Here is a 26,570-nt window from a genome sequence, read left to right on the forward strand (position 1 = left end):
AACAACATAAGCTTTAGAATAAAACTGTACATAAACTATTAATACTTGAGAATTGTAGGCTGAAATCCAGCAGGAAGATAAATCGCTGTATTTGTACTGTGAAAGCTTCTTATCAAACTTTTATTAAACCAATCTGACACATAGATGACATACATAAATATGATCAGGAGCATGATTTTGCAAAAACAAATATGCAAAAAAGCAATATAGGCAACACAGATTCACAAGAGACTTCTCAAAAACATGAGCCTGAGCGGAGACAGCGACAGAACAGAAAAATGCATGATGATAGACAGGCATTCAGAAAGCCTCCAGGGAAAAGCTTCCTAGGATGAAAATGCAGAATCAATTCATGCTAGCCAAAGGCTTTAGACAAGCTTTTTATGTACATGAAAATTAATAAAAGAATTCGAGAAATAAAGTTCTAAGCAACCTGTTTTCTGAGACAGTCTTCAAGCAGAAATAAACTGTGCAAGCGGATCAGAGCCTCAAAAGACAGAACGTTGACAATTTATATATCTGGAACGCAGTTAAGGAATGTTTGAGGGGAAAAAAAGAGTAAATAGCAATCGTTTTTAGCTGCTATTCGATAGAGAAAACTCAATAATTACAAAACTATGTTATGATAGAGCTGACAGAGAACTGATAGAAGATCAATGGCTGGGCAGAAAGACAAATCAGGACGTTTTTGGACATGATAGAAGACTGCAGACATAGCAGAGGAACTGCAGAGAAGTATCCTACAGATCAGAAAAAAAATCGCTCTAGATCAAAAGAATTAGAATTATTTTAAGTTATTTCATTTCCACTGGCTTAAGAGAAGTATGTCTTCTCTTTAAGAGTTTTTGAAATCCTACTCTTTTAAGTATAAACAATAACCATTGCCCTTCTTTGCATGACATTCTTGAAGGATTATTGAGGGAGGGAGCTAAAAATTGCCCAATGTAAACATTAAAAGTTGAAGTAAGGTCAGAGACAGCTAAATAACAGGCACAGTCTTTGTTGGGTGGTAAAATCATCTCAGAAAAGTGAGAAGGGGATATTAAAATTTGAAAAGGTGGAAAAAATTGTTTGACTGATGGATGAAAAAGAGACTTAAAGAAGTTGAACGGATGAGCAGATGCCCAAACTGGAAAAGAAAAGGTAAGGAAGAAAAATGAGACAAAGATAGCAAAAGGATGAACTTCTTAATCAAAGAACCTCCAGAGAACCTGCTTATGAAGAACTGAAACCACAGAGATATTGTCCTAGTGACAATAGTGACTAGTACCATCTGATGCCAGACCAAGACTTTAGAATATATCCTGGTTACGGTAAGTGGAATTCTTCATTCCTAGAAGCTCACCCAGATCATAACACTCGATGTAGTGATGACTAAAACTACTTAAAAATACAGTGAAGAACATGCTTCCTTGGGTCAAAATGGTCAGAAAGACCATTAACTGCTGAAAAGTGATCAAACACCAGCACCAGATGCATGACCCATATTCCAGCTCAAGCTTCAAAAATAAAGGTAAGCAGATCAATCATTAACCTTTACTAAATCTTTGCAGATGTTTAACTTTTTGTGGCAAACTTGTTAGACATTAATTCTCACCCCAATTTTAATGAATGGCTGTGCCAATTTTTAACCTCAAGAAGCCACATAAAGCTAATTATTACTGATGATTAGTTATGCTGTAAAAGACCAATAAGAACAATTTTTTTCACCCACCGAGGAAATTAATTACAACTGACTCCAGTAAATACTCTACTATTAATACTGCTACGTACACACAACAAAAAATATTTTTGCCATTTTTCTAAAATGTAAACGTTGCCCTTTATATTAGAGCAGTGAGAGCATTTACCTCCTGCTTAGGCTTAATGAACACTCGTTGTATTTGATTATCCATTATTTCTACTCAACTATTCAAAAAGGAGGGGCTTTAAAATAAAGGTTACTTGCATTCCTTCTAAAATTCCCATTTAAATTGAAACATTTAAGGAAGGAAAATAAAGGATTTAAAATCAAATGCAACCAGTATTCCGTCACATTAATTTGTCCAAAAATGAAACACCCAATCTAGACTTCCCCAAATACTTAGAAGACAATAAAAACAACTGTTAATATCAATAAAAAAAGCAAAACTCAGGAAAGCTGTATATTCAAATAATGTACTTCACCTATGTTTACTGTACAAAACCTACTACTGCGAGAGCTATTTGAATTTAACAACATTAAATGTGGCAAATTGCTTTCTTCTAGGTACCATTCCATGGAGTAATTCTTTTTTTTTTTTTCATTTCTCCTATTAGGAAAGTCTTTCCAGTCTTGCTAAGAAAAAAAGCATAGGAAGGATCCTGTTGCTAAAAGCTGAGGTTAGGCAAATTCACGCAGAAATAAAATGCAATATGTTGTGGTGAAGAATACACACCTGCCATTTATCTTCCTAAGGTATTTTTAATCCAAGCTTCTGCAATGAATTCAATGGTTTCTGGGTGCCTAAATTGAGGATATAATGAATTAAGAGATTTTAGGCCTCACCTCATCTAATTTCAGCGAAACCTGGTCAGCTGAACTCCTACATATGCTTTATAAAGTGCTCTCTCCTTTAAGATTACATTATAAACTTGCCAAAATCAACTATTTAAAATGCTTAATTCACATAGAAGAGCAAAGCATAGATTTTTTGTTCTTCTCAAAAATACTTACTATGAATATTTCTCTTTCTGCTCTTTATGTATGTGTGTGCATGTAAACATACGCATATATGTCATTAGTGAGTAGGAAAATCAATAATCCTGAATCCTCCCCAAAATTGGAGTTGAAAGTTATGAAGGATGGAACCATTCTGTTATAGGTCTTATATGAGCCTTACGATTACTAAATTTGCAGACCGTGGAAAGGAAACATATTTTATTAGCATGTTTTATTTCAGTACCTATAATGTTTGTAGAGTCATAAACATGAGTATTTCGAGCATGTACAGTCATATAAAATTAACCTTTCTTGCTTTTTATCTTTCCCTAAGGCTGAAGGAAGGACTGGACCTCACTATAGCATGGGCCAGCTGTTATCATTCACATAAGGGGCTCTCCTTTATAACCACAGTGATCTTGTATATCAAATGCAGATTTAAAGAAGGGATTAGAAACAAACAAAAAAAAAGACTTTCATTCAGTGAGTTTATATTAAAAATTAAAAGATGTTAATAAATACTGTGTCTATAAGCTGATCTAAATCTATCTAAAATGCCCCACAGTGAAGTCTTACATTAGTTATTATTGAAACATTAAATGCTTTTCTTACAGGCTTAGTGCAATCAATTTAACTTTCAGTCATCTTGTACCCATATGTGCTGCTCCTGTTGATGAAATGGCTATTAATAAAGGAATAGATGGCTATGAATTAAAGCAAGCTCTACTTAATCACATTAATCCAGAGTATGTTAAAGGCTCCAATTTTCTAAATAATTTTGGGCTTAATGCCTCCGAGATGGGCAGACTGCTCTATTGATGCAGCATCTGGTCCAATTTAAGCTGCATTGTGAAGGAGGAATTGTTAGGCCCTTGCAAAAATAAGGAAGACTGACAGTTTTAGGGATGCAACCAAAACTGCTACAGCTGAGACAAAAGATACTGCAAGATATTGAAAAAGGCCCCCAACAATTAAAAGGCAGCCCACTGCTCCACAAATGCAACTCTACTGTTCAGTGAATTGTATATGATTAACTTACTCTTACTGATGGGATGAGTACTCCATACACTTAACCATCACGGTATTTTCCAGTCATTGAACATCCAACAGCTGCTGCTGTGAAATATGTTCACTTACCCATTACATTGGGTTTCCAATTAGAGAGGAATTATTTAGAAGGGAATAGCACAGCCACTAACACTATCCTTGCATAAGCAGTAATTTCTGGCTTCAGGGTTTTCCCTCCCTCCCCCTTTTTTTTTTATTTTGGTTATGTCAAAGTAGTAGTTTCACAAGGAAATAAGATTTGCTTTGGCTCACAGCACTGAGATGCTGTTACATTCAATGAAGGAGATACGGAAAACATGGTTTTCAATACTTGGAAGGGAAAAGAACCTTCAAATGAGAATTAATCAATTTAGAACAACTCTGCAGGAGACAGATTCTTTTTAACATCTAATCTTTACAGAAGGTCTTCAGAGAAGAAGACACTAAATATGTTATAGACCACCCAGTAGAAAAAAAAAGTCACATAATGTTTTGCTATCACATTTTCTTTGTATTTAATATATCGAAATTACAGAAGTTTTAGGGCCAGACCCAGATCTTGTTCTCAGTAATTCCATTATAAATCAGAATAGCAACTCTGATGAAGTTAGGGCACAGTTTCTGTAAGTAAAGAATGAAGTCACCAAGCTGCATCCTGCAGACCTGTAAAAATCACTGTCTGAAAGCATACTTCAATTTAAAGTAACATTTCAAAGAAATATTCAGAGTAGTTTTGGGGGGGCAGACGTTGTATAGAATATGTATAATACTATACTGTAAAATTTCCATAATTACAAATTACCTATGGAAAGTTTTACAAGATACATTCAAATATTTATATCAGGAAGCTGAACAGGGGGTTCTAGCAGATTGGAAATGAACCAGAATTTAAAAACAGAGAATACTATGGTAAATGTAAAATATTCAGCGACATGTTTACTTATCACCTGAAATAAAACTATTCCAATATATATATGCATAAATACATTCATGACAAGTTTCATTTCTAGGAGTTAATTCAAAAGAGGAGAGGGAGGATGCATCAGAGGCCTAAGTGAAAACTATAGTGGGACATTGGGGATTCTTGGAAGACGTAAGAAAAGGGAGTTATCTTCTGATAGCTTTCCGGAAAAAAATAAATTGTTACCCGAAAAGGTTTTTAAGCGATCTTTATCAAATACAGTGGAGCAACAGTATTTCTAAGCAAGCTGTTCCTTAAAACTCTGCGTCATTCTTCTAATGAAGAGCTATCAAATAGGCCTAGGTACAAATGAATAACCACTCATCACACCGGTGCTATATAAAAAATTCATATCTAGGTTTAACATTACGGAAACTGCTTTTGCAAGATCCTCTTTGACACTGCAGCAGAGCTCCTGTTCAGCAATTCAAAGGCGGAAAGATGAAAATAAAGGAGGTAAAAAGCAACTAAGTGATATCAGTGCTCAAAGCGCAATTGTTTTGATGAATCGTGCTCTCACGACGTCATATGAACATATCATGGGTAGAGAAATTCTGTTTCATGGCAACATCGAGTCTGCACAGAGAAAAGTCTATTATCACAGTGTAAATAAAGGAATTAGAGAAGAATCTAAGGCAGTAAGTGGATGAATATGCAGCAAGACGCTTGGCTTTATAGTAAATCGGCCTGCAGAATTTTGACTTCCATAGCTGTTGTGACACTTTATTTCGGCACCTTTAGAAGATCAAAACTGGCTGTTACAACAGGGGCAGTAAGCAACAAATGTGGGTTCCGAAAAATCCCTTTTTAATTATTTTCTTAGCTTCCTGAAATATTCAACCTTCCAAGAGGCCTTAAAAATCATTCTCTTTAAAATGGAAGGTTGCTTAAATCTGCAGGGCTATATAAAAGTGACTAGAAAAAGCCACCACTGGAAATTATGGCACGGCCCAGACTGTGGAAATCTCTGGAAAACACCTGACTATTTTGGTCTTCATAGTTCATGAGCTCAGAAGCAGCAGAAGCTGGTGCCAGCATCTTCCACACCTTTGGCTCGAGATACAGATACTTCGTCCAGATACTTGGAATCGAGATGGCTCTAGGATGAGGGGCTTAGAGCTCCATCCCAGCTTCCAGGCTGGAGGAAATGCTAAGGAAACCCATTCACTACTTTTCTTGATGAAGCAAGGTCACTTGGCACCTGTAAAGCCAGGTGGGAAGCTTGTTTTACCCTAATGATTAGGGAACCTGGGAAGGAGCAGGAGAGAGAGAAGATTTATGATCCTGGACATTCCCATGGCTAATTATTATTATTATTATTTTTAACTTTAAAATGGTTTCCTGACAGATACACAAACTCAATCTGGATTGTCAGTTTTGCTTTTTCTAAGCAAGAATCTCATCTCCTTCCCTTCCTACCCAACACATTTCCCTGTCAGGTTGCACAGTGGTGCTCACTCAGCAGCAGAAGGAAGAAGAGGTCTCCACCTAACACCTGACCTACTTATTTTCCAAAAATTGGATCCTACTTTCTTTGTGCTTTCAAGCTCAGCATCTAGGTTCAGCTCCTAAATTAAGTACAACAGATCCCAGTCTATATATTTTTCATTTAATTCCAGCCTCACTTAAAGAGTTGAGAATGTATCACAAAGGCAGGCTAGGAGATGGCATTGTGAGTGGAGGACTCATTACACATTGCTCCTGTCTTTGAACACTTTTGAACACCTGCAGAAGGGCTAAACTGTCCTGGAACAAAGAGAAATGAGGGAAGAAATAAAATGAAGCCATTTGTTAAGCCAAAATAAATGAAGCAGTGAAAAATAATGGTCCCATCTGCACCTACTACTGGTTCAGGGTCAGCTCGGCACAAGAAAAGTGCGCTGCCAAAAATCGAAAGAATGCACCAGAATCCTGACCGCTTTCCTCACCATTTTAATCCATTCAGAAAATAATATTTAGCATTGTTGTAATTCTGTGTATCTTCAAAACATGGCGCAAACAGAGTAGAACTTGTCTTTCCAAGACTTACTTGCATTTACTATCCATTCTTTCTCTTTTATTGTATTCTCCTATTAACAGACTGAGACAAATTTCATCCTGATGTAACACCATCGACATCAGCAGAATTATACCCAGGATCAATGTGCACCAATTTATTACTGTTTCTTTTTAATAGATGATATGAATATTATAATGGTGTTCCACTTGACTTGGAACAAAGCATTTTCACAGCATTCAGCACATATAATGACATGATTAAACCCTGTATCCTTTCCAGGAAATCTAAAACACTATAATTACAAAACAAAAATGAAAAAAAGGGGGGGAAAAAAGTTAACAATGTGTAATCATGGTAGTTGATGATACTGCAAACTTTCAGTCCAGTCTGTAGTACATGTCACCTTTTGAAGACGAAGAGAGACATTTTATGGCCTGAATAGATTGTGACCTCCTGAATAACACCAGCCAGAGAATTTAAACCACAGATTCTTTCCAAAGAGGAAAGTATTCTTTCATATTAGTGAGGCTAATAACTCACGGCTAAGCTACTGAACATCTTTTAGAAAGATAAACAAACCCTAATTTAAAGCTTTGTGGTGATGGCAAATTCTCACCTCCTTTTGGAATCTCTTCTAACCTTTAAATTAAGGAGGTGCATCTTAGGCCAGGCTGTCAGCTGTAATGCATTTTCTAGCCTCCATGCACATTCCTCCAGTTTAGCAGGAGCCTAAGCTAAAGAGAACAGTTGCATTGCTTGCAAGAGAAAAAAAAAATAATAATAAAAAGAAAGGATATAGCAATTGCGTCAGCTCCTTGCAGCAGTTTGACACAACAGTATTTGTAAGTGGTTGGCAGCGTCTCCATTTCCCTGTCCTCCAGCAGGAACAAACCTGAAGGAAGGTGCAGAAGGAGAGGCAGATGTGCTGTCATGAGGACGTGGAGACCTTGAACGTGCCCATGGGCCACGCAACCTTTCTACCCAAGCAGCTCCCCGGACAGCTACAAGACTTACCCAAGGTGCACATCAACTTTGCCAGCAGCATCCTGCTTGTGCTGAAGGACTTTTGGTATCTCTGTTTGTCCCTGAGAAATATCTAAACTGAACCTTGCCATCCATTCACCATCCCTTTAGCCCAAATGTGTTGAGTCTTTCATTAATCTTTACTCACTCCTTTGAAGACTTCTTCACACTGAAATCTTACTATTTTCACTAACCCAACAAGGGCCAGAGCCACCACTTTGCAGTGACACGACATGCCACACGACCAGTTGACCTCATACATTTGGTGCCAGAAGCCCTCTATTCCCTAACTCTCCAAGAGCTGCCACAATTGATGATATCAAATGTTCATGAGAAACCTAGACTAAGAAACAGGGATGCAGCCCTATGGTCCACGGCTAAGAGCTGCCTCAAAAGAAGGACCAATGAGGTCTTTGTCATACTCCAGTTTAAGCCTGGTAGGGTCTGGGAACCCAAGGACAGAATAACTGAAAACAGCTTTCCATCTATTTAACTCTACTGAGGAATCAGCAATGGCAAATTCGGGACATATATGTACTGGTTTGCTGGGATGACTGCTTATCAAAATGACTAAACTTGTGCATTGTTTCCTTTGATTTCTCCAACTGTCTGCAGCAATCTGTTGTTTTTTCTCTTATAGGGAATGCTCTGGGGGGAAGAACCTTAATTTTTCTGTGCTTTACCCGGCTTTACCCATAGTCCACGCCAAGTCTAGTATTCAAAACATTAATGACACTTCTTAAAATACTTTCATTCTACTGCTGTACCATTTTAGCAGAAAGTGAACTGTATAGATGTGACATTAGGAGAGAATCCCTGGAAGGCATTTCAACTACAATTAACATTTTACACACCTTGGAAAGAAAATAAAAATAGTTTCTAATTGAATTGCTTCACTGAATAAACCCTGGATAAAATCACATGGGGAACTAGAGGAGAAGGTAAAGGTTACTCCCATGTCATTATTTTCCTTCATGCCAGATTTGATCAGTCACTTCCCTTGCATTGTGGGTGCAAGTCATGGCACCAAATTGTTTTGCTCTCAGTATAAGCTAGAGAACTGTGTCCAGGAACTGCCCAGGCTGCTGGCCAGGCTCAAACCATGCTAGGGACCACCAAAGCAAGGCAACACTGCGGGTGACAACCTGCCCATGCCCAAGGCAATGCCCCGTGCAGCTTCCTGACGTAAATATGGCATGTGTGTAGCCATGACAACATTTCCCGGGATGTCACTACTGCGGATAACAAAGAGCTTGTCCTTTAGAAGCTAGAACAGTGCCATCCTTTTAGGACACTTCATCCTAGCTGATTTTTTTCGATTGCCTGCTACTCCACAGGAACTCTCTATTTGAGGCAGTGTTCCTCTTCTTTTTTCAAGTACAGGTTTAAGACCGGATACATCAAGTCACTTGGCTGAAGATTTCTCATTGATATGAAGATGAGGGGGGCTGTTAGCACTATTGGCGGCCACACTTCACGTAGCATTTGACTCCTGTGTAGATGAATGACACTGGAGATGTCACGAATGTAGATGTAACCACTGGGTAAGAAGAAATATCTCCTGCCAGTAACACTGTACGTGAAGCACACCAGGGAGGATGATGCCATGGGATGTGCGAGGATGTTTCTTTCATTTTTGTATTAGCCAAGACCAATCAGGAAAATAACAATAATAATTGGCTCAAGCACTTTTTTTTTCCAACTGAGGGGAAAAAAAAGCTAAGTTACCTCCTTAGTGGCCGTCTTCTCTTTGCAAGCCTCTAAATCAGCAATGTAGCACTATTGGTAACCATGAGTCACACAGCCACAGGGATTTGTATGTTATCTCAATTTCCCTGAGCAATGTAGAGAACTCCCATGAGGCCTGGCTATCCCCCAACTAATTTCCAAGCCATCTCCTAGACTGTGACTTCACTTTAAATACAAAAACTCTTATTACAGTGCATTAAAGCCACGAGGAGCCCAAAGGCTCTGCCTCACCTGTCCCTGGACCAAATTCTCCTCTCACTGCTACCCTAAGAAACTCATGTGTAAGTAAGTGGGGCTGCAAATGTAAACAGCAAAGATCTTGACTGTAATAATTTTGGTTATTATAAATGGAGTCTTTTATAACAGTCTTCTTGGGCACAGTTGAGCAAAAAGTAGAATATTGAAGTCTTGTCAATAGACTTTTTTTTGTTATCATTCATCCAAGAAGTAACTATGCAGGTCACGGGAAAATGAATCAAAACATTAACCTATCTCAGCAAGGTGGAATTTGATTTACAAACTCTCACCTCCCAAAACAGGATTACATGCCATAAAGAGAGTAAATCAAAATGGCTTGCAGAGTTCATACCTAGTAATTTCGGTGTTCTCCCAAATTTAGGAAATAAATACTTCCAGAAATACCAACATCAGCTCCACAGCACTTTAGGGAATAAGCCGTCAGAGCAGTAAAATAAAGCCAGTACACTGCAATAAAACCAGAAATAAAGGAAGAACTCAAACATACCATCTGCTTTATTTTCAGAGCGATGACCTCCCAACAGCTGTAGTTTCCCCCTGATTTCTTCCAATTCCTACCTCTACTCCTTTCCTTTGCCTCTTGTTTTTCCTCTTTCTTCTGACTTGCAGGCTTGCCTTGGCCATGATCCTTCAACTATTATAAAGCAAGAATGGTTCTCACAAAAATGAAGAGTCAGAGCTGACTTCAGTGGTTTAAGGGAGTTCCAACCTGTAGAGGTGCTAGCAGTAGTTCTGGGAGGACAGTTCCATAGACTGGTGGCTTCTTTTGCTCTTGCCCTTGTTGAAGAGTCTCCATAGCAAAAAAAAGAGCATAAAGATCAACCCTAACTGCAGCAGCAGAGGTAACCCCTTGTTAATGTCATCGTTCTCAAAATATTGATAGGAAAAACACCAACATATTCACACACCTAAAATACAAGATTTTCCTCACGGTTGCTGTTGTGTTTCCAGGCATGGTGACACAGTAAACTTCAGAACCTAATCCTGCCTTTTGCAAACCTGGAGGACTGTCCTCTGGGGCCTTCCTACAGGCTCCAGGTCAGGAGATTTTCAACTTTAACTTGCTTTGTAACGGCAATTTTCAACCTCCAGAGCTATCAGATTGCCATTTTATGTATATCTTTAATAAAACCAGGATATGAGAAGCAGGAAAAGAGACATCTCAGTGGAATACAATTCAAATAAAGTTGTTAATAAAAAATAATATATTTAGTATTTATATTGCTACTAGTACCTAGACCTGTGATTACAGAAAAGGGTGACATAAATAGATAAAAGGGCCATGAGATCCTAGTGAGGCCATTATGATTTTAAATTTGCCATGAGGCACAATCAGGTATCTAAATAATAAGTATCAATTTAATCTCTACAAGCTTGAGTCAGCCAAGACATTTGCCCTGAGAACTCAAATTATGAAATGGAAATGTTAACTTAACCTTGATTAAAGATAGAGCCACCATCCCCTGTGGACGGGTAGCTTTTTTCTTTTTCAAAACATGGTTGATACAAATACTTATGCTGCCTTTTATTTTAAATGATGAACCTACAAAACACAGTTCTGTATCCCAGTATATAAAGGTATAATGAAGTTTCTTTGGTCAGCAAAAGGCTCTTCTGTTGAAAAAGAACATGTCAGTCATGTCAAAACAGCCAATTTTCTCGGCAGAATGGCAATGTAGCAGGTAACTAAAATTCAACACATCTGTTATATTTCTTGTTGCCAAGGTTTTAACATTGCAGCAGCATCTGCTTTCACCTTTCCAAATGATTTTCTGAAGTGGAATTGGTACATTCAATTTACTTCATGACTCAGCAACTGGACTGAGGATGGATTACAGATTACACGGTGCTATCATGGTTTTGTCTGCACATCTAGAAAGCTCCTGGGACTGAAGTGGCAAAATTACAGAAACAAAACTTATTCGAACTGTGGCCTAGCTATTAAAAAGGACATTTTTCCCATAGTATCCTGCTCTTCAATTGCTACAAAAGTTATATGAAACACTAATGTCCACAACACATGACATTTCCCCTGATGTACTTTCATTGGCTGACCTTTCCTTCCAGCCTTACAGGTAAGAAAGATAGGCAAAAAAAAGAGGGAGAGGTAGAGCAATTGGCCAGTTGTATTGAGGCATGTTGTACAGATCAAGGCCATAGTGAACACCGATAATCTTCAAAGAATCTATAAGTCATTAAAATTCCTATACCCTGTTCTTACAAGAAATAAAGGGACTCACAAAGGCACAACAGGAATCTATTCTCTTGACAGCGATCTATAATAAAAGAAAATGTTCTGAACCATTCTCATCACGGCTTGGAAACTTTAATCTTGTGGACTTCAATTTCTGTTCATGAAAACCTTCAGATCTCTTTATAAGCCATAGAAAAGGAAGGGAATATTGGCAGTTTAATTACACTTTTAAGCATTTTGGAGAGTCAGACTCCCTTTGGAATGGTGTTGTGATGTCTAACTGAAGGGCCCTTCCAGTGATATAAGTCACCATCTCAAGATACTGATAGTATGTCGTAGGACAAACATGAGAAGGAAAGGGTTATTTCCTTGTATTAAATGTTCTCTATATTGCAAGTAATCATTTGGGAAAAACACAGGTCAGATTTTCTGTTGTTGGCTTCTCTCTTTACGGATCGTGTTGTGTATGCACAAGTGTGTCAAGCCCAACCTCATGGAGTCAAGTCCTCTGTAATCATAGAATCACAGAATCACAGAATGCTCAAGGTTGGAAGGGACCTCTAGAGATCACCCAGTCCAACCCCCTGCACACGCAGGGTCACCTAGAGCACGTGGCACAGGACTGCGCCCAAGCGGGTTTGGGAGATCTCCAGAGAAGGAGACTCCACAACCTCTCTGGGCAGCCTGTTCCAGTGCTCTGGCACCCTCACTGTTAAAAAATCTTCCCTTAAGTTTCTGTGGAACTTCTGATGCTTCAATTTGTGCCCATGACCTCTAGTTCTGTTGGTGGCCACCAGTGAAGAGAGGCCAGCTCCATCCTCCTCACTGCCTCCCTTGAGGTACTTCTAGACACTGCTCAGGTCCCCTCTCAGCCTTCTCTTCTCCAGCTGAACAGGCCCAGCTCCCTCAGCCTCTCCTCATAGGGCAGATGTTCCAGGCCCCTGATCATCCTTGTGGCCCTGCGCTGGACTCTCTCCAGCAGCTCCACATCCCTCTTGTCCTGTGGAGCCCAGAACTGGACACAATACTCCAGAATCCCTTTCTTAAAGCAAAGAAATGCCATCTATCAACCAATAGCGGCCTTCTCAACAGTAGCTGTGTCTTCTGTCTTCTGTTTCATGTATAGCTAAGGTGAAGCAGAGATGGAATTAACTTTATAAACCACCAAGTGACCAAAGCGAAAGGAGGCAACAGGGCCAGAATTAATTTTGCTTGAGACTGAAACATCTACATATAAGAATCACTAAAAAGACTAATTGCTCTGCAAAAAGCAATAGCATGCCTCAGGAAAAATAAATAAATACATAAAATAAAAGATGGGTCTGCTCCTTATGGAATATGAAACAATTGCACAATAAAATATTGCATGTAACACCATGGAGACTAAGTCCATGTAGCATGCTTTTATACTGCATTAACTATTAAGAATTTAAAATTATATACAAGATAATATGCTTCTGAAAAGTGCTAAGAATTGACTAGATTATAAAGAGGGTTAACTAAATAAATATACCGTTACATTCACTAAGCCTTGTAACAAATAATAAGCTATTAAAATGGCAGATTTATCTACTTTTCTAACATTACAGTGATTGAAGATAAAAAAAAATGCAACAAAATATAAAATGACCTGCTTAAATGTTAACAGCTTGAACTATAAGCCTACAAACTGTCGTGTTTTTAAGAAAATCATCTTTAGTTGCAGATTTTATATGGTAATTGTACACAACCGGTTTATGAATAACAACAGCAGAGTTTTTTCCCTTCTGATTTCAGTGCCACTTGAGCTATGCAGATTTCAAAAAGCTTATGAATATACAGATAAACACAGAATTGTTCTGAACATCTGTAAGCAAAAAAAGAAAAGATGTTTCATAGTGAATGAACATCCTGGGTTGTCTAATGCTGGCCAAAAATGGTGTATTTATGTACTGGGTTAATGCACTGAAAATAGCTCCAAATCCTTCATCCACTCCAGAATGCTTTTTCAGATTTTCATCTGTATGGTCGTCACCATGAAATGTAAAAATAATTCTCCAGCGCTGTATTCATAAGTTTCAAAATAGCTCAATTATCTCTTAAACATCAACTTAACAAGGCAATATATCACATCGACGGATAGGAGAATCTTCATAACAACCTGTCATGCATCTGAATAGGATAACATAAATCTGACCCTTACAAGCAGAATCAGGACTTTCCTACCTCCACAACAGTCAGCTGAATTATGCTATTCTTGAAGACCTACGAGGCTGGAGATTTGCCCTTACAGGCATATATTTTTATAAGATACCAAACAACATGTACCAGTATAGCCATGAGTTGGCCACTGCAATAAAATTTGTGTGCCCTTCCTTAATTTAATATCAGGTCTGTAGATGACCTTTGCTTACCCATCGAGCCCATCAGATGAAGATAGTGGCCAAAGACTGCAACACCATGAGTATGTAAAACAAACCTGAATTCATTTGACAACCACGCGACATTTTCTCTCAAGAACATTTTCTAAAACCATAAAGAAGACATAAAACCTAAACTTTTTCTTGCTAGCTATATAATATGGCCAATAACATTATTCTAAACAGTGAATCAGAATATCAAAATGAAGACAATATGTTCCAAGCCTCTGTCTGAGTCATTCCTCAGCTACCACATATTTAAACACAGATGTTTGTTAGTACAATGCTACTTTTTAAGATAAATAATATTTAAGGCAGTTCACTCTACAGAGAGGTTTCCAAATAAGATTATGATGATTCTGGGACTTCCTAAATATACAGGAACAGAAAACTTTAGTTGCTTACACATAGACATTGAGTTGCTTTTGAGATGTCCAAGGGTCTCTAGCATCACCAAAAAAAGCTATCAGATATGTCTACAGAATGGCAGGTGACTCAGACATCTAAATTGACATCAAATCCTATATTTAGACAACTGAACCAAAAACCACAATAGGTTGAATGTTTAGAGTGAGTTTAGTGTGTGGAAAAGAGTAAACCCACATCATTTTGGCTAAGGTGAGGCTGGTGGTGCCCCTTTGGAAGGAGCATTAAATATTTAATCCAAAGCAGAGTTGCTCCTTCTTCAGAACAGAGTGCCTGGAAGGTGATAGACTAAAATAATCCTGCAGAACAGATTTCTCATGACTGCACAGGCTGAAAGCAGAGCTCAAAGACTAGCCCAGAGGATACTGCTTAGGTGGCACCGATGTCCCTTCTAGAGCCGTATTTAAAGAAAATGTCCATTAAGTATTTGGTCTGCCATAACAGATGAAGAAATTGGAGACTTAACAGAATTCCACTGATTTCATAAATACCATTCTTCCCAATGAAAACTATGGCAGTCAGGAGGAGCCAGATGGCAATATCTGAGGGCAGCTTGAGAGAACTCTCCCTAAGGAGACTTCGAAAAGGAAAATAATTCTGCTGCAAAAAAAAGTCAGAATAAAAACAGAATAAGAATCAGCTAAGGAAGAAGAAAAATTAGCATGCAGAAATCGGTATAGCCTCCAATTCAGCTCAGCTGCACAGCTAAGAAAAGAAATGTGTAATGCATACACATCCCATTTATGTTCACACCAACAAGTTATGAAGTACGTGCTTATCCTTCTGGATATCTCTGGGCAAAAAAATATCCTCCATTGTCCAGTAACTGGAGGTCTATAAACATCCACAATGCAAATGTGCATAAAAATAAGTACTATTAAAATAACCTCAGCTACGTTTTTGCACTACACATCTAACTGAACAACTAGTAAGAGTTCAAAGATTTTTCCCATTTTTTTGTTCCAGCTAAACAACATTAAATCGGGAAGGAAATAATTCCTGTTTAATTGCTACTTATTGTTAACTATTTGTGAAATGCCATGTGCAAAAAGCTTCAAAAAGCTCTTAAAGTATCTCAGTCAAATGCAAAGTGCATGATAACACGGACCCCTTCTAGCCTACATTGCACTGAATTAAGGGCCAGTACCTTTTTTCTGCTTCCCTGGTCATACCTTATCCTCTGTTCACATCTCCTCTTGGCCAACTGCCAGCACTATCTGCAGAGACATGCTCAATATTCCAGCACAACCCAGTCTACTTGAACTAGGAGTTCATCAGGAAAGAGAAATTGTACAGGGCATCCCTATCCTATATGAACAATCTAATTATTTAATGCTCAGGCCATGAAACAGAGACACAAAAATTGCTAGATAGGCATGAGGCTACATATAATCATAAAAATGCTACACAGGCATTGCAGGGAAATGATGAATCCAACTCACAGTGTAAGAGTGCAGAAGCAGTAGGAAGTATGGATCTGTTCAGCAAATACAACAGGCATCTCTGATCCACCCACTGCTGAGACCTCTCCTTGTTATCTGCTTTCCAGGAGCTATAAGTATCTATAAATCAGTGAAGCCTAAAGGCATGATGCTCTTTATTTTGTCTGACATGTTTTGAAACTCTAGCTGCACTAAGTATTTACATATGAGAATATGCATATTACTAAGAGTTACCATAGGAAATTCTGATTAAATCTATGTACTTTTATTAGAGAAACAAAGTTGATTAAGATGATTTCTCACCTGGATGCAACCCTGTGCCACATGCTCTGGGTGTCCCTGCTTGAGCAGGAGGGTTGAACTAGATGAATCTGATAAGGAAAGACTGGGCCTGTTGAGCCTGGAGAAGAGAAGGCTGAGAGGGATGTGAGCAACATGGACAAGTAGCTGAGGGGAGAATGTAGGGAGGATGGGGCCAGGCTCTGCTCGGTGGTGGCCGGTGACAGGACAAGGGGTAACGGGTCCAAGCTGAACCCCAGGCAGCTCCATGTCCATGTGAGGAAGAACTTCCTTGGTGTGAGGGTGCCCGTGCCCTGGCACAGGCTGCCCAGAGAGGCTGTGGAGGCTCCTTCTCTGGAGATGTCCAACCCGCCTGGATGCCCCCTGTGCCCCGTGCTCTGGGTGTCCCTGCTGGAGCAGGGGTTGCACTGGGTGATCCCTAGAGGTCCCTTCCAACCTCAACCATTCTGGAATTCTGGGATTCTGTAAGTGCAGAATTGTCTATAAAATATCACTTTAAACCATTATCTTTTTTTTTTCTTTTTTTTTTTTGCTATATGCAAATTTCTGTGTCTCTGGGTGCCTTGCAGCACTTACCCACAGTTGCTAAAGTGTCCATGATTTGTTTGCGCTGCTGAATGTTTTACACACCTGGTCCCAACCCTAAGTGACAAACTTTCAGGGAAAATGCTGCAGCAACTTCAGCAGTGGGCATGGAAAGTGTTAACAAGAGAATAAACAAAAAGGAAACCTCCAAGCTGCTCTCCACCAGTGAGCAGAGGAAAGAACAAATTTGCTTTAACTGAAACATTAGTCAGTTGGCTGCCAGTGGTTCTACGTTAGATTGCAGAAAGAAATTGTAGTGGGTGATTGGAGGTGTTTTTATAAAAAACACATTTGCATAAGTTGAAAGAGAATCCATTTTCCAGAGGATGTATATAACAATACAATAGGCAAAGAATACAAAAATACCCTATATTTTTGAATTTTCCCCAGAACCTTTGTGCATACGTTAAATCCACAATTAGTAGGAGATGACAATGGAATGAAGATACCATAGACAGTTTAGAATGCAAGGTAATTTTAGTGTATATACCCAGTCTCTATAGTTACTACAGTTAATTCAATGTTGTTCATAATCAGCAAGATTTTAATCATAAAGCTTAAAAAGCGAAGTGAGAGACTTACCTGAGCACACTTCTTTGTAGGTAGGATTCGGGGTGTATCCTCCTGCATAGCCCACTTGAGTGGAGTAGACTCCCTTCTGCCTCCAAAACTTCCTCTCAGCTCCCCAGAAACAGCCCATACCTGCATTTTGCACAGAATATGCAACATTATGTCAAAACAGCTCAATATGAAACCGCTCATTTGCATATTAATTAATATAGTCCGTACTGGAAGTAATGTCTACAACTGGCATGTGGCTGGATGTTTCCCAAGATTATACAGGGAGTAACTATGCTGGGAAATGCATTCTGCATCAATGAACAACTCAAATAAAGCTGTATTTTAATAATGCTGCTCAATATTAACATATCACAGAAGACAAATCCTAGAAGGGTTCAAAGGTCCAGGCAAGGTGAATCCTCATGCAGAAGGAAAAAAGTTCCTTAAAAGGCAATTGCACATATTTGTACAGCACCATTTTTACTTTACTTGATTAGCAAGCTGTCAAAACACAATAATTTGTATTAATGGCAAACAGTTATTTAATTTTCTGCTTTCAGGCATATGCAGTCTTTAAAGGTGGCAGCAATAATGGATTAAATTATATGCTATACAGGAGGAAAAATGTGTCAGTTTAACAATTTATGCATGCGGATATTTGATGTTCAGACAAAATTTGGGTATTCATTCACCCACGTGGCCAATTATCAAAGGACAGCAGATCCTCAGCAGGTGTAAATCAGCAAAAATCTCCTGCTAATAGGAATCAAGTGCATATGAATGCCAGTGAGAAGGAATAAACAAGGCTAAAATTCACAATTCTCTGAAGGCTTAAATAGCAAAGAGATGTTAGTTACTATTTGGAGGGCTCCCTAGAGCTGGAACATGTCATGTACACTCTAGTCTTATCTAGCTTATCCCTGACTACAGGCAACATATTTTCTCCTTCAATGATAATTTACTTCCTCTTCCTATTCCCATACTGAAATATTTGAAATAAAAGGCAGTAGAAGATAAGTTAAATATCAATGATGCTTAGAAATCAATGGCTCGTGATGGGTTTTCTATTGATAATAGTGCAGAGATTTTGGGTTAAAAAATAGCAGAAGTTTTCCTTTGAAGTACAACTGAAAGAACAAAGCAGTCCCTTCTATCGACTCTGATGGCTCACAAAGGCATATTCTTTCTTTGAAACTTCAGATATTAACTTCAAACAAAAATAACTTATTTTGCCCAACTCCTGCCTCTGTTTCCACTTGTAACGCTCCAAAAATACAGAAGTAATGACTCAGATTTCTCCTACATCAGGTGCTCAAGCAAGGCACATAAATTGGGATCCTCAAGGGCATTTGGAGACCCTGGAAAGAGGCAGGGATCTCTCGAGGGCAGTGGGGCTTGCAGAAGGTCTGAATTTCTGATCAAATTACAGACATTCTCCCTTGGCTACAGAGAAAACTAAGGCTATTAGGCTTGGGGTCTTCAGTTAAATTACGCTGGTGGCAGATTGCTATAGGACCCAACTTGCAATTCCCTCTCTGTTTTGCAAAAAGAGAATTCCCATCCAAGAGAAATGTTTCCCTCGCTCACCTACCTAACAGTGATTTAAACTAGAGGGTATTTCTTTACCTGACACTGTTATCTTATCTCAATTAAAGTCTGGGATGTTCTCCAGTAATTATGCCCCAAGGTCTAGTCAATTGATAGATAATCTAGCGAGACAGGTTTTATGCATTACAGTGTCTGTGCTCCACAGTACAACCAGCAGTTGTTGTCCCGTCATTATTCAAATAAAAAACGTGCCTAGGGAACACCAGGAATCCCTAGATGCACTCAGGTTTCCTTCCCACTGAAGACAGAGAACATAAAAGGGGGCTAGTACATGCCCAAGTCTCATCCTAATAGGGAGTTAGAACATGGGTAGGGATGGAGCCTAGAGCAATGACCTAGGAAGTGCTCCCTGGTCCACCATGAACACATAGTTTAGACACAGACTTACAAAATAAAGAAAAAGAGCTTCCTTATTCCTGTTTATGGTTCTTTATGCCTCATAGAAAATGCCTAAGATGTTGCTATCTCTGACTGCTCATACTGCTTTATCTGGGAGGACATTTTGGAGGCACTACACAATTAGACAAGCTTATTGAAAAGTGCATCTTATTTTGGCAAAGTCAACATAAAAGGGATCACATCATTTTTAAAAATCATGCCTGTGGCAATTGCTTAATTATACAGAAGCCCCACTGCACATGAAGGCCAGCACAGGTTCCCAAGCACGGTATTTTCCATTCTATTGCAGAGCAATACAAAGTTAGAAATACAGTTTTTCTGCGGCCATCCGGTCTTCTGGAACAGTCTTCATTACTGCTGATAATCACAACTCATGCTGACAACGCAAGAATATTTTATCTTTACATATGCAACTCATAAAAGAGGAGGAAGCATGATACAGTCTGCTTAAATCTCTTATCTCTAAACTAAAAAGTTTAGGTATTTAACCACATAACCAGCCCAGACAGTAATGCCTTTTGTTAGTTTTTTAGGACTACCTAAACTTCCAAGTTCTTAATTCCATTAGCTGGTCTTTCCCAACTTATCATAGAAGCTCCCATGCGACTCCTATGGTGACAGTGGTCACCAAAGCATGTGGTTCTGAAAAAGAAGAGGTGCCTTGTAGTAGCCTTCCTGTGATCAGGTTTAAGAGGAAGGCAGAAGCAGTAAACAGAATTCATTTAAATGTGGGCCCATTTAGGATATTAGACCATTTCTGAGGATGGCTTTTGTTTTATTTTTTTTCCCCAATGGCGATGCATTTAAAAATGCATTTTCCATCCAATTGAAGAATCTGAAACCGCACGATATCCCCCTTCCACGTGAATAACCTGGGTACAAGTCCGGGCTGCAATATCTCCTCCTGAATGCAAAGCACTGAGCTTAGAGTTGAAAGGCAGAAAATGTTCACGATTAAAATATTCCAAGGTCTGATTTGTCAGACCTTGGATTTTATGCTGATGGCTCTTTCTGGCACTAAGAGCTTTACAGGAAGGGCACAGCTTCCAACTCACGTTGGTAGGACAAGCACGCCAAGCTGATGGTGAATGAGCATCTATGCTACGGAACAGTAGAGACCCAAGAGCTTTCCAGAACACATCCCTACCCTGGTCAACACCTGGGCGCAAAGTTATGGTCATCACACAAATTCAGGTTGGAGCTCAGACACAGGCATCAAAATCAAATAAGAAGTGCTCATTCTTCACGTTTATTTCAAGTATTTTAATTATTGATAAATCCCCTATTCCAGGGCCGGAAATTGCTGATCATCAGGGTGGTGGTCACCAATTCGCTCTAGTCAACAACCATTATTTCGGTTTCTCTCCTCGAAAGCCCTCTCCAACTTGTAGTTTTGACCTAAAGACCTGCATCCTCGTCATGATATCTTGAGCATTTTCTTATCCATAACCAGCTTATGGCTGGATTCCTTGTGCCCTCCCTCCTCGGAGACACAGATACTTCATTCCTTTGGCAAATTGTCCTCATTATTTCTCAAGTATGTGGGCACAAACAATAAATCTTCACATCCATGAAAACAGATAAAACTGAAATCTTTGTCATAATAACAAAAAAAAAATGCTGGGAAAGGGACATAATTTACAACAAAAAAATACTAAATTGCTTTCCATGGTATTAATACATTCAGCAGTTGGTGTTTGTTATTCTGCTAAAGTGGTGCCATGTTCTAGGGAGAAACTGTCACAAGGTGAGAAATGCTAAGAATAAAACCCCATATAACACTCCTGAATTATGATATTAGCTCATAAAGCGCCTGTTCTGCAGAGCACTGACTGCCTTAAGCCATGTTTAACATGAACAGTGATTACTGAAATGGGGGGAAAACAGCTCAGTTGAAGACTTCAGATTTTCTTGTAATCCAAAAAGTTACCTTTCGTTAGTTATTACTCCTCCAGTAAGAAAACTGAAGATGGTCCAAATAATTAGATACAACGCAGAGGAAAAATGCAAAAGGAATATAGAAGGGAAAAGAAGTCACTCGTAATTTCAAAGTAGAAAAGAAAAAAAGAATGAGATTTTGAACTATTTATGAAATAATTTACATAATCCCCTGTACTGGTTGTGTGAGTGAAGCTCTAGAGCTAGACAGACGGCATTAGGAGGCATTCCTAAGAGAAGGAAGGAAAAAAAGGAAAATCCTGGGGAACATACTTCTCAAGCCAAAAAAGTGTAATTTAATCATAATGGGTTTTGCAGAAGACTGTTTAAACATTGAAGATATTTGTCACTTTTTAATTGCTAATTTGTAAAACAAAAACCATTCTTTTAGTGGTGGGTTTTGACTGACTCTTAATTGGAATTTCAAAAAAGCATTTAAAGATTTTGCGCTTTTGAACTTCAAAAACAAACAGATTCAAATGGGAATCTTTAAAGGTTCCTTCATCCCTACAAATAATATTACATGATACAATTTGGAAGTGAATGTTAATACCCCTATTCCTACACGCATCTACATTTCTCAAACTATCCTCTTTATGTATACACGTATTTGTATCTTCTGAACAACTCTTTTTGAACACAGCCTTGCGCTCAGCGAACATGTGTTTCCATAGGCAACCCGGATCATTTGCATATTTGCAAAATGGAGTTTGCATAAACTGAAGCCTTTTTTTTTCCTACAATAATGAAAGCAAATGTTACTCTGATAAGAGAAATGCACATCTCATTGTTAAAAAAATAACCTTTAATATTTTGCAATTTTCATGAAGATAAACTGAACAGAATTGAACCCCAGGTGTTTACTTTCTTGTGAGATGAATAGCTTTAAAGACTACGTTAACTGTATTGACTAGGTCTCCATTGACTGTAACAGAAGCTCATACATTTAGGGATTAATTTATTTGCCTAAACAAAGACATCCAATGCCACTTGAGATGCCTCAGGATATCCAAGACATCTATCTACAAGGCTGACATAAATGACACAGGACTCAGGAGAGACACGTGATTGCCTTGAATGGCATCTTGAGGCCAGCAGGATGCTTTTGCACATCTCAGATGTAACCAGCTACATATTTTAAGGCAAATAAAAGAGTTATAGATAAGCCTTATTAAAAAAAAAAAGTCTTTGAATTTATAGTTGGATCGAATCCTTTAAAACATAGTGAACTGTATCCTAAAGTTTCCTAGTTCTCTTTATTGTCTATAAATGGAGTCTAGTTTGGTTAGCTTGGTTCCCATCTCCTTCTCCACTGTGTGTTCCCGTCATCACTGCAAAATAACACTCAGATTCCACGACGTCAATTCAGATTCATGGTTCTGTGGTGTAAATTGGCACAACTGGGAGACTGACATCAAAAGTGCATTCTTCATCCAAATTAAAACCTAATAAGATGCACCCATTATGTACTAATTAAAGTCTGTGAAGTTCAGAGCTCCTCAGATGCTCAAGGAAGCTGCTGCCTCTGGGACTCTCAGCTTTCCACTTCTGACACTCAGAGGAAGCACATTGTTTTTACATCCATTCTGTATAAACTGGCTAATCTTCCTATTTTCCCAGAAACACATCCACGTGCAGGGTATTTCCATTCATGCTCTGTTCTTTTTAACACATTCTTCATGGCACGTCCTCCTCGGAGCAGCATCAGGCGCACACACAACCAGGCTCCAGCCTCACGGCCCAACCATCTATCACTCCTGCCAGCCTCATTTGCCACCCTTATCTCTCCCTTGCCCTCCACGCAGCTCAACAGGACATACCCACAACCAGAGGACTCGTTTTCTCATATTCTGACGAACAAATGCATCATTTCCATGGCCTGCCAAGTCCTTGCTGGCCCGCAGCCTGCAATGCCTCCACCTTCACTTCGAGGTGCTTTTCCATGCAGCACATGATTAAGAAGCTGTCCCAATGCCAGGCAGATAGTGAGGCTTCGCTGTGGACGATGAGCTGCAAAGGAGGTGCATCCTGCTCATCCTTCTGCTAACGGGATTTTGGAATTTATCATTGCACGGAATAGGGGAAACTCTTGGTTTTCAACAGAAAATTGTGCCGAGAGAACAGAGAGCAACGTGTCCTGGAAACTTCCTCCCTCGCCCTCCATTCAGGTTAAGTCAATGGGTCTATCCAAAGCCCAGGATCTATCCAAAGCTCAGGATCTATCCAAAGCTCAAGATCTATCCAAAGCTCAGGATCTATCCGAAGCTCAGGATCTACCCAAAGCCCAGGATCTATCCGAAGCTCGGGACCTATCTGAAGCTCAGGATCTATCCAAAGCTCAAGATCTATCCAAAACCCAGGATCTATCCAAAGCTCAGGATCTATCCGAAGCTCAAGATCTATCCGAAGCTCAGGATCTATCCGAAGCCCAGAATCTACCCAAAGCCCAGGTCTATCCGAAGCCCAGGATCTATCCAAAGCCCAGGATCTACCCAAAGCCCAGGATCTATCCGAAGCTCAGGAGCGCACTAGACAGAGAAGAGCAGCTTTTGTGCCAGCTCGTGTTCCAAAACCCTAGAAGCAGCGATTCTGCCAGCTGCTCAACTGCCCAAAAACGCAGCCAAAAGTAGCTGGGGGCACAGGCTGCTCCTATACATTGATGCTGTAAAGGACAGCCAAGAGTGCATCCCACAGGTCTACCTCAGCACGTCCTACCCCAGCCAACATCTCTCCAGCAGGAAGACACAGCTGCCAGTATCCCCGCTTCTCTTGGCCAGGATGGCTTTTGGCACACGTTTTTGCATGTGATTTATTTAGTTACCTCTCTAAAATCTGGAGAAGCCTAGGAATTGCTCAGCTGCTGTGAACTGCAATGACATTTTCCCCCAATTGGAAGGGATAGAGCGAACCTCAGCAAGATATATATGCACATAATAATGCTCATTACATATATTTCCACCAAATGCTAACTATCCGTGATTGCTCTTTTCTCCTATAAAATACTGTGTAGTGCAGGCAGTAGAGCTGATTGATTAAAGTCATTCCAGCTCCTGATATTTCCTAGTTTCAAGCCAAAGAGATACTGGGTGCCCCTAAATTGCAAGGACCATTTTTTGCAGGTTAAGGTGGGTACCTTGCCTTCATCCTGGAATGTCAGGTTAGGCCTCAGTAGCATCATGTTCCCTTTCCCTCCTTTTCACCCAAGCAGAACATGGGCATGGCAGCAACAAGGAAGCTGTGATATGATCCAGCAGGTCTCCCAGTCCGGATATCAGGAGATACCCCACGAAGAACATCCACTCTATGATCTACACACAGCTGCTGTGTCCCTGGTTACAAGAATCTTCTCTGCATTTATGTAAAAGACAAAAGCAGGGCTCCAGAAGGCTAAATTTTGTTCTCTAAAGGGAAATATGCTCTTTGACTGTAACTGTGACTCTGGACACAAATCCAAGAGCAGCGCTGGACCTCGGAATCGCATTTAAAGTGAATGAATACTTGTCAAATACATCCACACTGCCTGGGCATTTACACAATGGTTTACAAGGGCCTGAAGATCCAAAATGACTAAAGCCTTGTCTTAATAGGCTCCAAGATCAAAATATAGCATGAATTACCCAAGAGCCGCTGTTTTGAATCCTTGCAAATTCCTGTTGAGAATCTGGATGGAATTCCAGATTCAGATGTAATGTTATCTGTCTTTTACATAACACTGTAATATGTAGGGCGCTTTGCTGAGCCATCTGGATGGATATAGGATTAATGTTATCAATCAGGATTTAAAGTAAAATTGTATTATTGATGTCTTTAGGGGTTTAACATGTAGCAACCACTGAATATTTGAGCAATCACAGAATATTTGAGACTACTGGAAAACAATCAACTAAGAAATGGTTGGGAAGAATATATATAAAAAAAAATGAAATGGAGAACAAGCTCAGCTGAAAGAAATAAAATTCCTGATGACAGATGGCATTAAGCGGATGATCTTCCTAGATAAGCGTTGGCTCTAATGCTACAACAGGGTTGATAAATATGTTGAACAGCTTGCCTGGGGCAAGTCAAACAAAGCCCTCGGCAAGAAATTTAAAATGCAGTTTGCCTAACAGAGCAACTAAAGAGGAATTTCTTGGCTCGCCATTTTGCCAAGACGTGTTCTGTTCACACTGCATGAATTCCCAGAGAAACTGTTGGGTTTGCTTCTTTCTTCCATAGGAGAAGCAGAAGCCTCATGTTCATTCAAATTAACAAATGCCCAGGCAATTCGTTTCTGCCAGTATGGAGGCTGCTGACATTCGAGGAGCGTGTGCGTGCACGTGGGCATATGTAGGCATGTTTGCAGAGAATCTGCACGCCAGATTAGAGCTCTTGCAGGAGGAACGAGAGAAAGTCATAATAAAAAAGGAATATTTTACAGGCAAGTGAAAATCTGCCTTGTTTTCAATATGAAAAATAGGCATAACATGACATAAGTATGTCTTTTGGAAGACAAGAGCACCCGTGCTGGGAAAAATGACATAGATAGACAGACAGAAAGATAGAAAGACAGATAGATAGAAAGATAAATAGATATATAAAGGTAGACAGAAAGAACAAAACCAAATTAATTGAATTTAAATCCATTTATACAATTCATCATGAAACCATGTTACAAGTTTAAATAGCAAAGCCACAGTATTTTAATAAATTTGAAGCCAACATCAGACATGTTAATGTCTGGCACAAACCAGAGCTACTCTAAATTTTACATTTATAGCAGAAGAGATGTCAGATACTCCTATTTAGATGCAATTCTGATCTTAACCAGCAGAGAGCAGGGACATACACACCTCTGTGTATTAAAGTACTCTCAGAGATGGCCTTATCCTCTGACTCATTATTTTTTCTCCACCCAACAGACAAGAGCAGTAACCTATTAACCCACTTCATCCCAAAGGCCGATAGAACCATGTTCTGGTGAGTCCACATGAAAAGAAAATCCCATAATTAACCCCAAATATC

General features: G+C 39.3%; 1 protein-coding gene across 3 annotated transcripts in view; it reads right to left on the reverse strand.

Annotated features, from left to right (window-relative positions):
* The window catches only part of MSRA (methionine sulfoxide reductase A), a 233,518-nt gene that overhangs the window by 108,199 nt on the left and 98,749 nt on the right, over positions 1 to 26,570 (reverse strand). For all 3 annotated transcript variants that reach the window (XM_088534350.1, XM_088534351.1, XM_088534352.1), the window contains exon 3: positions 17,646 to 17,765. In XM_088534350.1, the coding sequence (XP_088390476.1) occupies positions 17,646 to 17,765 (120 nt within the window). The remainder of the gene's footprint in view (positions 1 to 17,645; positions 17,766 to 26,570) is intronic.

This window comes from Tinamus guttatus, unplaced genomic scaffold (genome assembly GCF_059628265.1).
Source record: "Tinamus guttatus ecotype Peru unplaced genomic scaffold, ASM5962826v1 Tinamus_guttatus_pri_ptg000548l, whole genome shotgun sequence".
Taxonomy (NCBI): Eukaryota; Metazoa; Chordata; class Aves; order Tinamiformes; family Tinamidae; genus Tinamus; species Tinamus guttatus.